Source organism: Amia ocellicauda, chromosome 5 (assembly GCF_036373705.1).
Source record: "Amia ocellicauda isolate fAmiCal2 chromosome 5, fAmiCal2.hap1, whole genome shotgun sequence".
NCBI classification, from domain to species: Eukaryota; Metazoa; Chordata; class Actinopteri; order Amiiformes; family Amiidae; genus Amia; species Amia ocellicauda.
This window is the reverse complement of record NC_089854.1, coordinates 2,099,168-2,111,889: the sequence shown is the minus strand read 5'-3', so window position 1 is coordinate 2,111,889 and position 12,722 is coordinate 2,099,168. Positions and strand designations below refer to the sequence as shown.

Sequence of the window (12,722 nt, the reverse complement as noted above, 5' to 3'; positions counted from 1 at the left end):
CAGCCGAAACACAAAGCAAAGGTATTGAAGGGCAGCTGCACTTCCAACCCCCATCGGTGGAATCTGAAGTGACTGTTGTCCTGCTGGCTGGGCCGCACCGCGCTGACATCACAGGACAGACAAGCGCTTAATTCACAGCAACAGGGCGGCAGGAGCCAAGAACACAGCCTCCCTTGTGCTTGCTGGCGCGCTTTCAAGAATACCTGCAGACGTTGCCTGGCAGGGAGAGAAAAACACTTCTTGGCTTTGGTAGATCCCTAACATGTCCCCCCTTCCCTTCCCACTCACAGACACCGCCCAGGCGTGGTTTGGGTCGCCTCCTCCCAGGGCTCCCGGTCACAAATAGGCCCTAGCTTTCCGAGGTCCTAGGTTTGGCAAATCCCAACGCTGAACACAGCAGACTCCTGGACACCGTGCCCGACAGTCACACCAACCTCACTCTTGCACTGCAGCTGGAAGGGAGGCAAAGAACGGCAAACCCCCCGGCAAGAGAATTAGAGCAGTTCGTCGACAGTCCGGACACAAAGGAGGCACAGCTGGTACCAGCCGAGATGGAAACCGGATACTCCCCTTATTGATGTCACTCAGCCGCCATGTTCTTTAGCCCCGCCCCCACATCCTGATCTTGACCCACAGCGAAATAATACCCGTCCCCCTCTCTGCACCGGGCCCGATGATCAGTGTCACACAGAGGACACCAGGACTATCAACAATGGGTCTGTGATTATAGTGTAACCTAAATCTAAACCTTGCACTTAGCCACTGCACTCCCCGCTGCAGGGCTGGTTGTGTAGGTCTTTGTGATAGATCAGTGACCAGGTAACTTCCCAGACCCTTTCCTCAGAATTAGTTCTATAGTTGGTTTCAAAAAGCCTCTCCAGAGACTCAGGATGCCAGACTGAAGGAACTGTATCTAGTGGTTCCACAGGAAGCCTATAGGATTTCCTGTAATAAGAAATAAATAAGAACAAAGCTACAGACAATCACATGTTGGCTCTGAGCATCAATGTAATCAGGGTTTTAAGCTTTTTTTTTCCTTGTAACTTCCTTGTGATAAACCAACTGAAAGTCTCTGAGAAAGAGATCCAAACAGCTCCTCAAAGTGCACCCGTCAAAACAAAAACAAAATACACACGTACACAGCACTAGTGTGTGCATCAGTGTGAGGTCTCGTTTCCACCTACTATTCCCAGTGACAGGATAAAACAATGCCACACAAATAGCAGGGACTTTGACAAACTCCTTTCCCAGTGAAGCGGACACGTGTTAGTCTGTGTGTAAGAGGGGTGGGTGTGGTGGGTGGAGGGGACATGGATCTGAGCCCGTACATTTTTCATGATTCCGAATTCTCTGGTGCTTGGGCTGGCCCCTTACTGAACAGAGAAAGGGCAGGAAAATAAATAAGCTGGGAGAGAGAGAACCACGGAAGCCCATGAGATTTTCTAGATACTGATTAAGCAGAAGGAGAAAAGGGCCTTTTGTTGGGTTAAAGTTTGTCAGGACAATTAGACTCTCCTCATTTGTTTGCCTTTCTAGCATGTGCATTACCATAACCAAATCATTGGATTTAATTATTTACTTCCACACAGTCACACTCACACTACTTTTGTGAACTAGTCTTAAGATCCTATTTCTTTCAAAAACGTTGATCGACCGATTCGTAGCCTAGTGCGACCGAATTCTTCCCGTTTGCCATTCCAGAAGTCATCGTTAAATTGTTACCAGCTATTAAGAGCTGTTTTCACATCATGAGCAAAGCCAGCACGGCTATCAAGACGCCTCCCTTCTCTCTGGCTCTCCCCAACGTCCAGGGAGGATTGCTCAGGGCAGTGTCAAGATCCTGAACCTTGGGACAAACCGGCTGCTCAATTAACAACTCAAAAATTAAGATAATTACAAGCCGAGCTGAATCTAGGGTTTGGTTTGAGTAGGACCCAGGAGGCACTAGGCACAGAATGTGGTTAATGGTGAAGAAAGGTCACAACAGGAGCAGCAAGGAGAGAATCCAGACGGCCTTAAGACACAGACGGACCTCCAGCGCAGGAAACGGACCTGGATGCTGCGAAGGCATTACCCAGGCCAGCCTGAACAGGATTTTGATCCATTTACTTTTTTTTCTTTTTTTGCACAAAACGCCAGCTTTTGAACAGCAAAGCGATCGCGCTTGGCTCCGCTCAACACCGGCCCCCGTGCAGCACAAGGCAAGGCTTTGTAAACAGTATTAACGGATGACTCTCTCTCCCGGAAACAAGGGCAAGGCCACTGGAGGCCAGGCAGTAGTTTAGTTTTTCTCCGATGCGTATTCAGACAGAACTGCCTTGAACACCCTAATGAGATCGCTTCCTCTGCCCCCCATCCAAAGCGCACTGGTGTTTAGTTGCCCCCGAGAGGCTTAGCTGAAAATCTGGCGGGTACTTTGTTGACCATTATCACCTGTTTCTTGTGCTGCTGGCCAACCACATAGGAGCAAACAGCCCCCATCACACACCCTGGAAACGGGAGCAGCGAGAGCACTGATGAGGTCTTACTGGGATCCATTCCCTGCTTGCGGAAGAAAGAAAAACAATCCTGCTTGTGAGGAGCTGGAGGACAATCACTGCAGAATTTGTTTTCCACTTTGTCTGGCACGGTCTCTCTCTCCGTGGCACGGAGCTGCTGTGATGAGTAATACACCGAACAGGAGATGCCCTGTGCATTTTTCCACTGCGCCGCACCCTCCCAGTACTGTGTAGTGAGAAGGTACATCCCGAGTGCGAGAGGGAGTAAAAAAAGTACAACCACAGCATATTAGATATCCATTTTATTTGCACATCAAAGAAATCAACACCTTTCATTAGCTTCATTAATTTGATCAGTTGACTCAAACAAATATAAAAACCCAAAGCTACATATCCGACGAATGGCCTCGGGCTGCACAGTGCTGCGAAAGGATTTCAGCCTCCTCCGTAATATGCATCGTGTTCAGTCTCACAGGAAGTATAATGCATTATGAAGGTCCAAAAAACAAAGCTGTACAGAATAGCTTTTCACATTCAACAGTTCAATACATTTGATATGCAGCAATTGGAAACGACCACAAGGACCAGAGACAAAACAATCTTTGGCATCTTGTGATTAAAAAAAATCAGTACCCTGAGATCATATGTAGAAATTGTTCGTTTTTTTTTTTTTTTTTTTTTTTAACCCCCCTGCCAGATTAGCAGAAGACCAAACAGGTCAGTGCGTCTAGACTGCGTTAAATAAAACCAACACCTCCAACACGCCAACCCGTACAGCCAGCATCGCCCCGGGAATGTGGAGATTATATTTGTGGAACGCGGCTCTCGGGTTTTAGACACGTCGGGTAAGTCTGTGGCGAGACACCTGGCTTAACCGGAGAACTGTGGCCAGGTCTGAAAGTAAACTTTAGCAGGGCAGATGGTCACTATAGGCCCCTTCGTATTTTTCACAAATGCTGTCCTCCTGGGTGCCGACAGGAAGCGTCTAACATTCTGCGTCCCGGAAAAAGGCATCCATTTATGTAAAATATAGATTATAATAATCACAGCGTAGGCAACAGTAACTGACAGTTGACTTTTTACACACTTTCCAGGACTGATTCCAGAGATCTCCGAGACTTCGATGCAAATGCGATTTTTACAACCCAAAACCAAGACAAAACCCAGCACAATATATTGCTATTTAACCGAGCAGACAAGATCGGTCAGAAATCGGTCATTTAACAAGCGTGCGAGTATTATCGCCATATGGCTATATCAATGCTTTTCTGGCAAAACCGACACCATGCCTTCGTGTTTTTTTTTATATATATATATACTCTTACAGTCCTAGTTAACTTCCTTCTTCTTAAGCCACGTCAAATTGAAATTAAATCTTCCAGGCATTTTGAAACATTCGATAGTTTATCCTAATAGACAAACTAAGCGATTTCGCACACTTTACTCGCGCTCAACCACCGAAAGTTTCTCTACTCCTCTACTGGGTATTCCAGTACGACACAAATTCAAGCACTTTAAGCATTTCAAGGAACTTGTACAAACCCTGCACTGAGGTTAAGTGTAATATTAAATAAAGAAAAATTAATACATTAGTTTTTCATTCAAGTAATCAGTGGTTTAACTGCAGTATTTCTAAAAATACTTAGAAAAATAGGTGGGTCACCCCTAGAAGCGTTCTGCACGGTGTTAGCTGTATTGTCATGGAGTAAAATCGCTGTGGGAACATTCGTCGGATCGCTGTCTGTAATTACGGTCAAAAGCGTCACGGGTCACAGGCTGCCGAATGGGGGAGAAATCGACTTTTTGACAGTAACTTCGAATCGTAATCGTCCCAAATCCACTTTGCAAAATGTTTTTGACAGCGATTTTACTCCATACATCTACATCACCAGCTCAAGCCACAGGCAGTGCCAAGTATGCTTCAAACTTAGAGTCATCACACGAGACCAGCACTCGACAGTACACCTGACCTGGGGGAGGCCGGCAGCTGCCCTGCTGGCTCTACAGCTCGTGACCCGTGCCGTGGGGCTCGGGCAGCTTGCGGACGTCACAGTTCTGGATGAACCGCAGGAAAAACAGCACGTGCTCCTCGAAGTTCTTCACCGAGATCCTCTCGTTCACACCGTGAAACCTGGAAGGAAAAGAAGAATAAATAAAGAAGGGTGAAAAGGGTGATCCCAGGGGCGGGTTAATGTGAACTCCGTCTGAAAGGAGGCTTTGTTTGCCAAGCCAGGGGGCGCTGAAGACCACGTGTAGGACGAGCGAGAGCCAGGTGAGTCACTAGACCCGGCCCACATCCGGCAGCCGCCTCGGACCGAGAACTCTTCTCTACGTTTCAGCTAGAAGAGTCAACTGTGAACAATCCTTTTACACCTACGGTCAAAAAAACATCCCATCACAAGCATCTGACATACTACCATTAACCCTAAAACCGTTCCCATGCAGGTTACCATTTATTAATTTATTAGTGGACACCCTTATCCAGGACGTCTCACAGTCGACACAAAAGCTTGTCTCAATGGCACAGTTGGAAGCATGAAGAAAAAAAAACTATTACATGAATGTCCTTTTGACCAGTTACAGCATTAGTCAGCACCTGCGCTCTATAAACAGAGAGCAGCAGGCCTGACAAGACCTGGAAGAGTGCGTTACCATCAGAGTAACCATCGTTTGCCACTGATGTCAGCCAATACTCTCTCCAACACTGCTCTTCAATGGCTCGGCGTACGGATATAAAGGCAAGAGGCAGGACCACCCTGCGGTCCAGCGACCCTCACGAGAATCTGGCTCACCTTCTGGGGTCACCTGGACGGAACCAGGTGGGCAGGAACCGGTAGATCTGGTCGGTCAGGGAGACGTAGTGGCGGCTGTCCGTGTTCCCCACACAGACACCTATGCACAGGTCACATGACAAGGGAGGACAGAACAAGTGAATGGAAGTGAATGGTGTACGTGTGGGGAGAAAGACTAGACTGCACTACTCGTACCTGGAGCCACAGTGACCTGGGGGAACGTGTCCAGGATGGTCTTCTTGATGACCTGGTACCCGAACGCCGTCTCGCTGTAGGAGCTGATGGGCAGGGGGTCGAAACCGTGGACCAGCTCCATCTTCACACGCTCATCCCCCACTGTGCTGTGGATGTCCTCCAGCACCTCAGAGAGTCACAGAGAGCCCGTGAGACCTTGTGCTTGGCCCACGGCAGCCCACTTACATGGAGTCCTATCCTGCAGGGGTAGGTGACCCTGGGCCCAGATTATAAGGCTCTTACCCCCTGCAGACTGTGTGCCGAGTGGATACGCAGGTTGACGAACGCCTCAGCATAGGGGGGGATGATGTTAAGCTGGAAACAGAGGTACAGACAACACCGGATGAGAAGGGGAATAAAGCGATGGCCATCACCTGAGGACTGCGATACAAGCTGTAGGTCTGGCTCTCTCAAGGGCCAGTTATGGACTCAAGGTTGTGGTTTCAGCCCTACTGTCGCACTATAGCGCCACCACCTGGCACTTAATCTCAGCTGCAGAAACGTCACCGAATGACAGACACAGAAGACAAGCGGTTCTCGCCGTCGTGCAGGAAAGCCTCCTACCTTAACGCCGGAGTGGAACATGGTGACCGCAGTGGTCGTCCGCACAAACGCATTGCCATCCGGCTTCAGTTCCATGACCCTGTGAGGAGAAATCAATCAATGAAAACAATCACAAACCAAAAAATACAAATAAAATCACCAGTGTGTGAATGGAGCACAGCCCTTACCTGGCCAGGAGAGGGGAGAACAGCCACAGGTTGGACATGATGAACTTCAGAGGGAATACAAACTGCAAAACACAGAGAGCGAGTGAGTCATGTCTCCAGACGCAGCCACCGGCGCAGCCCTGCATCCGTCAGCCGCCCTGCCGTGTTGTTAGGCAGCAGACATGCACTCATGGGTAACGCAAGTTCCCTCGGTCAAAAGCATCATACTGTAAAAACAACGAAACCCCTCTCTGGATCAGGGGCCAGCCCCTCCACACCTACCAGCTATTGAAATCCTCGTGCTAATGCAGCAGAATCGATGGCTGGGGAGACCTGCGGTCTCGTTTCTCGTGTGTTTAAAGCTACACCGAAAGGCAGGTCTGACCGAATCCACAATATGATGCTTGAGCTCCAATAAAGAACACTGTGCAGGAAGTTAATTAACACTGCAGGATGGTTTCAGTCAAGTGTTCATTATAGCTACAGCACAGCTATCGAGCTACCAACAGAGCCCTGGAGGAATAATAATCATAATCAAGTGTTGAAAGGGGAATATGCCAGTGCGATTCATTATTCTAGAACACTTGGGGAGTTCTGGAAGACTGTGATTATGGACAAAATACGATTAAGGACACAAAGTGTCTTGTGTTGTACCAGTTGTGCAGCAGGGTCCCTTACCTTGTGGGCCAGGTGCTCGAAGGTTCCCCGCTCCGGACCGAGCCCCAGCATTCTGGGCATGAGGTTCTGTTCCAGCCTTGGGAACCAAACACAGTTTCGTGAACGTCTGTTGCACAAACTTTACACCACAAAGTCTGACACTTCAAACAATTAACAATAACAAAACCCTGACCTGGTCACGGCCGCAGACAGGATGCCGATGCTGCTCTGGCCGAGGGGCATGGAGGAGTGTCCGGGGGCGGTGGTGACGCTCAGCTTCACGCTGGCATGGCCCTTCTCACTGATCGCTATACTGGAGACCGGGACAGAGGCAGAGAAGGGCAGTTCAGCCTCGCAGGTTCATATACAGACGGGCTTTCTGCACAGCTTCCTTCACAACTAATACTGGGAACTGTCCATGACGTTATCTGGCAATAGGAAATGCAGGTCCAGTCTGGTACAGGTTTGCCCCACAGGAGGAACTGCTCACATTTTGTACAACAAGCAGTGAAATTCAAAGACCAGTTCCTTAATTCTGTGCACAATTCCGAGACTCACATGGCAGCCGGACCCTGTAGGCCGCCGATGACCCCGTCCAGCACTGCCATGCCCTCGTCCAGCACGAAGGCCAGCCGCGCGCCGCGGGACTGCAGCAGCGCCACGATGTTCTGCGCCCCCTGCAGGCCGTGTACCTTCAGGGCAACAGAGCAGAGGGGAGAGGACATGCAGGGACGGGAGTCAGTAGGTTGCTGGCTGTAAGCAGGCATGACAGTTCATGACAGTATGTCAGTTACAAAAATCAAACTATGGACACGGAGTAACAAAACTGTTCTTCCATCACGACCCTGCTGTAATGTGTAAAAGTGAGCCGATAAGGAAGTGATGTAGAAGGCGGCTTAAGCGTATCATAACGGAAGATGTCATACGGGACTTGAGACACTTTTGTCCTCTAACAGACTGTAGTGTGCTGTACTGTGGTAATACAGTAAGCTGTGGTGTAGCTTTGTAAACACATGGTAAAGTATAGTTTACCATGAAAAAAATATGCTTCAAAATTGTAAAGTGTCGTATGGTGTAGCATGATAAAAATATGGTAAAAGCAAAATAAGTTGTAAAATAATGGTACAATCATGCTAACACCTGTTTTGAAATCATGGGGAAATCTGGAAAAATATTGAATATCATGGGGAAATATGGTAAGATTGTGGTAAAGTCATGGTACTGGGATTTTGAGGGCTCCACTGCTGTGGTCTATGGGACGTTCGTTCTCATATGCAGACTTATATTTGCACTTGAATGTATTAGCAACACTTCACACCAAGGCTGGCATTGACAACGCCTCACCTCCTCGTCGTGACCCAGGCCGATGTAGAAACCCCGCCGGGGTCTGTATCCTCTCTGCAGGAGATACTCCAGCGCCTGCAGGATTCCCTGCGAGAACATGGGCGGGTCAGCAGCCGCTCAAGGGCCAGCACTGTGCATGGCTAACAGCCTGAGAAACGCCCCCAAACAGGGTAAAGAAGCCCCGTCTGTGTTCAGGATTGCACTCCCTGACAGAGACAGCAGGGGGAGGTAGAGCTGTGCTCGTGGTTTTGTTTTGCATTTTAACAGAACTAAACGATCACAATGGACCCTGATCATGCGCTTCTCCTCTGTGCCTCTCACTGCTGGCCCTGACACACCCCGTACATTTAACCACTTCAACTCCAGATGAAAAAATTAAACCCTTACCAGGTACCAGATTGAGAAAACAATTATAATATTTCACACCTAAGATTGCTTTAAAATTTAAATGTATGAATTATATATAAAAAAATAACCAAAATGTGCTTTTCATGAACACGTTACACTCCTGTGTAATAAATATCAATGTTTAGTAAAGAAACACGTTTTTTTGTTTGAACAAAGAAAACAAAGCAAATGCAATATAAAAGTTTACAATAATATACTAAAATGCAAATACAAAATGCTGAAACAAATACAAATACTACACAACACACTTAAACTCATATGAACATAATAAACACTGAAATGCAAATTAAAATAATTCACTGAAATGCTACAATAATAAACAACGAACAGTTATTATGAACTAAAACTCAATTTCTATCAAAACCTGTGCGTCAGCGGCTTGCTCTGTGACATTACAACAAGCCTGGAAGGCTGTGCTACAGCTGCGCTACAGGGCTCTGCGCAGCACTGGGATGGCTCCGACTGCGTAGACGCTGCTTCCTTCCTTCTATAAGAATAAAACTAGAAATAATAATATGAAACTCTAATTAAGGACTTGTAATAGGTGAGTGGGTTGTCACAATACACATGGGACTGAGATGCACCGGGTCTCTCGCCTCTCACCATCACGCCCTGCTTGTTGTCGATGGTCCCGCGGCCGTAGATGAAGCCGTCGATCTCGTCGGCAGAGAAGGGCGGCGCATCCCAGCCGTCCCCCTCGGCGGCCGGCACCACGTCAATGTGAGAGAGCAGCATGTAGGGCTGCAGCTCGGGGTCGGAGCCGGGCACCGTGAACAGGTGGCTGTAGTTGGCGACGACCTCATGCTTGACCAGCGGGGAGGAGAACACGGTGGGGAAGGCTGGGGGACAGAGAAGAGGGAGACATGAGCTTTCCCAGAGACAGGCCGGACTCTGCATTAACAACCGCAAGCGGGCTGGGGACCAGGTTTGAATCAAACACCTGAAGCCAAGAATCAACCTGAGCCCAGAGTCTCTGTAGATAACGGAGCATAAAACAGGCTCAATAACTCACTTAGTCATATTGTCTTGGTTTTTTTTTTTTTTTTTTATAAAAAAAACGAATATCAAAGCAGGCCTGTGCAGCCCTGGACCTGACCAGTGTCTTTCAATCCACCCTGACCACTAACCGACATAACACCTCTCCTTATTTGACTAACTGGAGTTGGCCACCTATATCAAGTCTGAAGTTTGAGCCACTGATTCAGTGATAACGACATGACCTGCTGGCCTGGCCTGGCCTGGGCGCGTGCCAATGGCAGCACAGACATACCTCTGGGCAGGAAGTGGGTGAACTGCTGCAGCGCCGTGGTGTTGCACTCAGTGGGCGAGAAGGACACCGTGGGGATCCGTATGGCCTCTGCAAGCAGAGAGAGATTAAACGTTGGGGATCAATAGCAGTGAAATAATGTCACATTAAGCAAGACTTAAGACAAACAAACACTGGTGAGTGAACAAACGCAGATAAATAAAGCAAATGAGAGCAAAGTGCAGGGAAAAAAACAATGAAACTTCACAAAAAGGATCAATTGCTTGAGCAGTAAGACATTGAAGTTTGAAAACATTGCGAAAACATCGCTGGAGAAAGGACTGCAATACAGTGATGTGACCAAAAAAACAACACTACAAAACGCTGCTGCCACCACCAAGTCACGAGTGCGGAACGGTCTTCCTCAGTGGGAGACAGAGCGGACTACATCCCAGAATGCCACGTGGCCTTGTTTTTTCTATTGTGCGTGAAGAAATGGCTCTGGGCAGGTAACTCGGTTTTTGGCTACTATTTTCAACACTGCGCAGGTGTTAATGTGAGGTCTATTTTGTCCCAAATGTCCCATCCTGGAACCCCGAGCAAACCACGTCTGCGAACACGTGGCTCGGTCGGTTTGCGTCTGCGCGGCGATGCATGAGGTCACGGCGTCTGACCTCAGGGTGCGTTTTGACACAACCACATGAGAATCTCGAATATTGATCAACAACTATATTGAACCCCTCAATTAATTGAGGGCCTGTGCATCTGCATTTCTTTCTGCATCTTGAGACGTCTGTAGAAGACAGACACTGCATTCTCAAAACATTTAATGTCCCTTGCCTTGACCCTCTCAGGGTATGAGGTCAACATGGTCACAGATACCAAACCTCCCTGTTGTTTTTGGAAGTTGTCCACAACGTCACAGACCTGGGGAGGCAGAGACGGTACCAAAGGCCATGACATACCTAATCATTGGCTAGATTGTTGATTAACAGTCATTATATTCACAAGATTCATTAATCAGTTACCGGCCTCAGTACTCAATGCATATTCTTAGATTATCCCAGTTATTCCATATATGGATTTAATTTGCTGAAACAATATGCCCTCGCAGTAATTATGATTTACTGAAGGGTTGGTTATATATAAAGTTGACTATTGTCACGTGAAATGCTACACCAATAAGCCATCCAAAACCTCTCTGTACATAAGCAACCGTGATAGACTGCATTGAACTGGATTTTTTAATACATTTTGTTTCAAATAATGAAGTAATTGAAGTCCATTGTCAAACTTTAAAACAACAACAACAAACGTGTTTTGAGCAATCAATCAATTGCAGATCTGCATAGTTTGAACTGCGCTACAGACGTACAGGCAGTGCATGCACCCAAGCGTGGCCAGTATGGGAACAGGGTATTATTCTATAATGTAATATAATGTAGACTGGGCTCCGGACCAGCACAGTAAAATGTGAACTGCAGCCCAGTGCAAGGTCCCCCGGTTTGCACTGTAGAAAGTAACGCTGTGCGCCAGAGAGCTGGGGTTCATGATCAGCGGGGCCTGAGCCCGGCCGCAGCCCGGTACCTCTGAAGTTGTGCAGCAGCTGCGCCCGCTCCTCCGCGCTGACCTGCGCCGGGATGCTGTCCGTCTTCTCCCAGCGGGCGAGCTGCAGCCCGGCGTGCACGTCCAGCGTCAGCGTCCTCAGCAGCGCCACGGCCAGCAGGGCCAGCAGCAGCAGCGCCGCGCCGAGCCCGGCCGCCTTCAGGAGCTTGCACAGTGCGGAGCGGACACGGTGGCCGGCCATGCTGTCTGTGTCCACTCGTGACGACTGTGCGCATGCGCCCGCTCCAGCACAGCCCCGCCCCTCGCGTGGGGACTTCCGTGTTGGGCGGGGCGGTGCATTGTGGGATTGCTAGCAGCTCCGGTGGCGATTTGTTCTCTGTACGGAAAACCTGCCTCATTCATGTTCCAACACTTCTCTTTTAACACGATGCGCCTGAACTGACATAGAGACACCCCTCCTTAACATGTCCGCGCTGGTATTTACTCGAGCAATGCCCCTCTCCCTGCAAGGGCACGGTATCGCGGAAGGGCTGTGTTTAGTTGCATGCCTCATGAATATTCATGAGCACACAGCACGACTGGCGGCGCAGATGTCCGCAGCGCTGCGCAGTTCTGCACAATCCCGCAGATCCCTTTGAAGTAGTAGATAGAAGTAATACTCATAAAGGATCTGTATATTGCAACCTGGAGCAAAGTACAGTGCGCACAAGCAGGTGTGTAGCCACGGGAGTGGGTTTGTCTCCAACATGGCTGGCGCTGCTTTGTGTTTGTGCCAAGTGTTCGTCCGTCCATTTGGTAGTTCATTGCGAAATTCATTCGGAAATTCATCCATTTGGCCATACATTCATCCAGGACACTTTATCAACTTTGTAATTAATCAATGTGGCTATTCATTAATATAAATAGACAAACAGACCAACTTCCAGACAAACCGATGACGTGGACATAGAAACGCCCTTTCTAGTAAACTGCAATATTATTGGCTGAAGCAGTTTTATGTGCGCCTGGAGTTTTATTGGTTAAAATAGGCGCGTTTGCTCCTATTGGCTAGAAGGACTGAAGTGGGTTTGGCACAGAGCAAGATTGACAGCTGGTCTGTTCATCTGGAAGTTCATTGGTTTGTCTGGAAGTTTGTCTGGAAGTTCATTGGTTCATTGGTGATAAAGTGTCCTGGATGAATCTACTACTGTATGGCCAAATGGATGAATTTCCAAATTAATTTCCCAATGAACTACCAAATTGACGGACGAACACTTTTGGCACAAAC

General features: G+C 48.2%; 1 protein-coding gene across 1 annotated transcript; it reads right to left on the bottom strand.

The window, feature by feature from the left end:
• Positions 1-2,787: 2,787 nt before the first annotated feature.
• LOC136749175 (N-fatty-acyl-amino acid synthase/hydrolase PM20D1.2) lies at positions 2,788-11,728 on the bottom strand. Its single transcript, XM_066703177.1, has 13 exons — positions 11,477-11,728; positions 9,914-10,000; positions 9,247-9,482; positions 8,236-8,322; positions 7,450-7,583; positions 7,085-7,204; positions 6,913-6,988; positions 6,256-6,317; positions 6,089-6,167; positions 5,768-5,839; positions 5,486-5,651; positions 5,291-5,390; positions 2,788-4,629 (listed from the first exon to the last, which is right to left on the bottom strand). Exons 1-13 carry the CDS (start codon positions 11,694-11,696, stop codon positions 4,500-4,502), a joined length of 1,569 nt encoding a protein of 522 aa, XP_066559274.1. The 5' UTR covers positions 11,697-11,728; the 3' UTR covers positions 2,788-4,499.
• Positions 11,729-12,722: the final 994 nt, after the last annotated feature.

Bases quoted from the DNA above. Each gene is read 5' to 3' on its own strand.
- LOC136749175 (XM_066703177.1), bottom strand. From the start codon at position 11,696: ATGGCCGGCCACCGTGTCCGCTCCGCACTGTGCAAGCTCCTGAAGGCG. The intron at 8,323-9,246 runs GTGAGAGGCGAG...ATGTTCTCGCAG, and splicing joins ACAACAAGCAGGGCGTGATG to GGAATCCTGCAGGCGCTGGA. The intron at 4,630-5,290 runs GTGAGCCAGATT...TTTTCCTTCCAG, and splicing joins CGTCCAGGTGACCCCAGAAG to GTTTCACGGTGTGAACGAGA.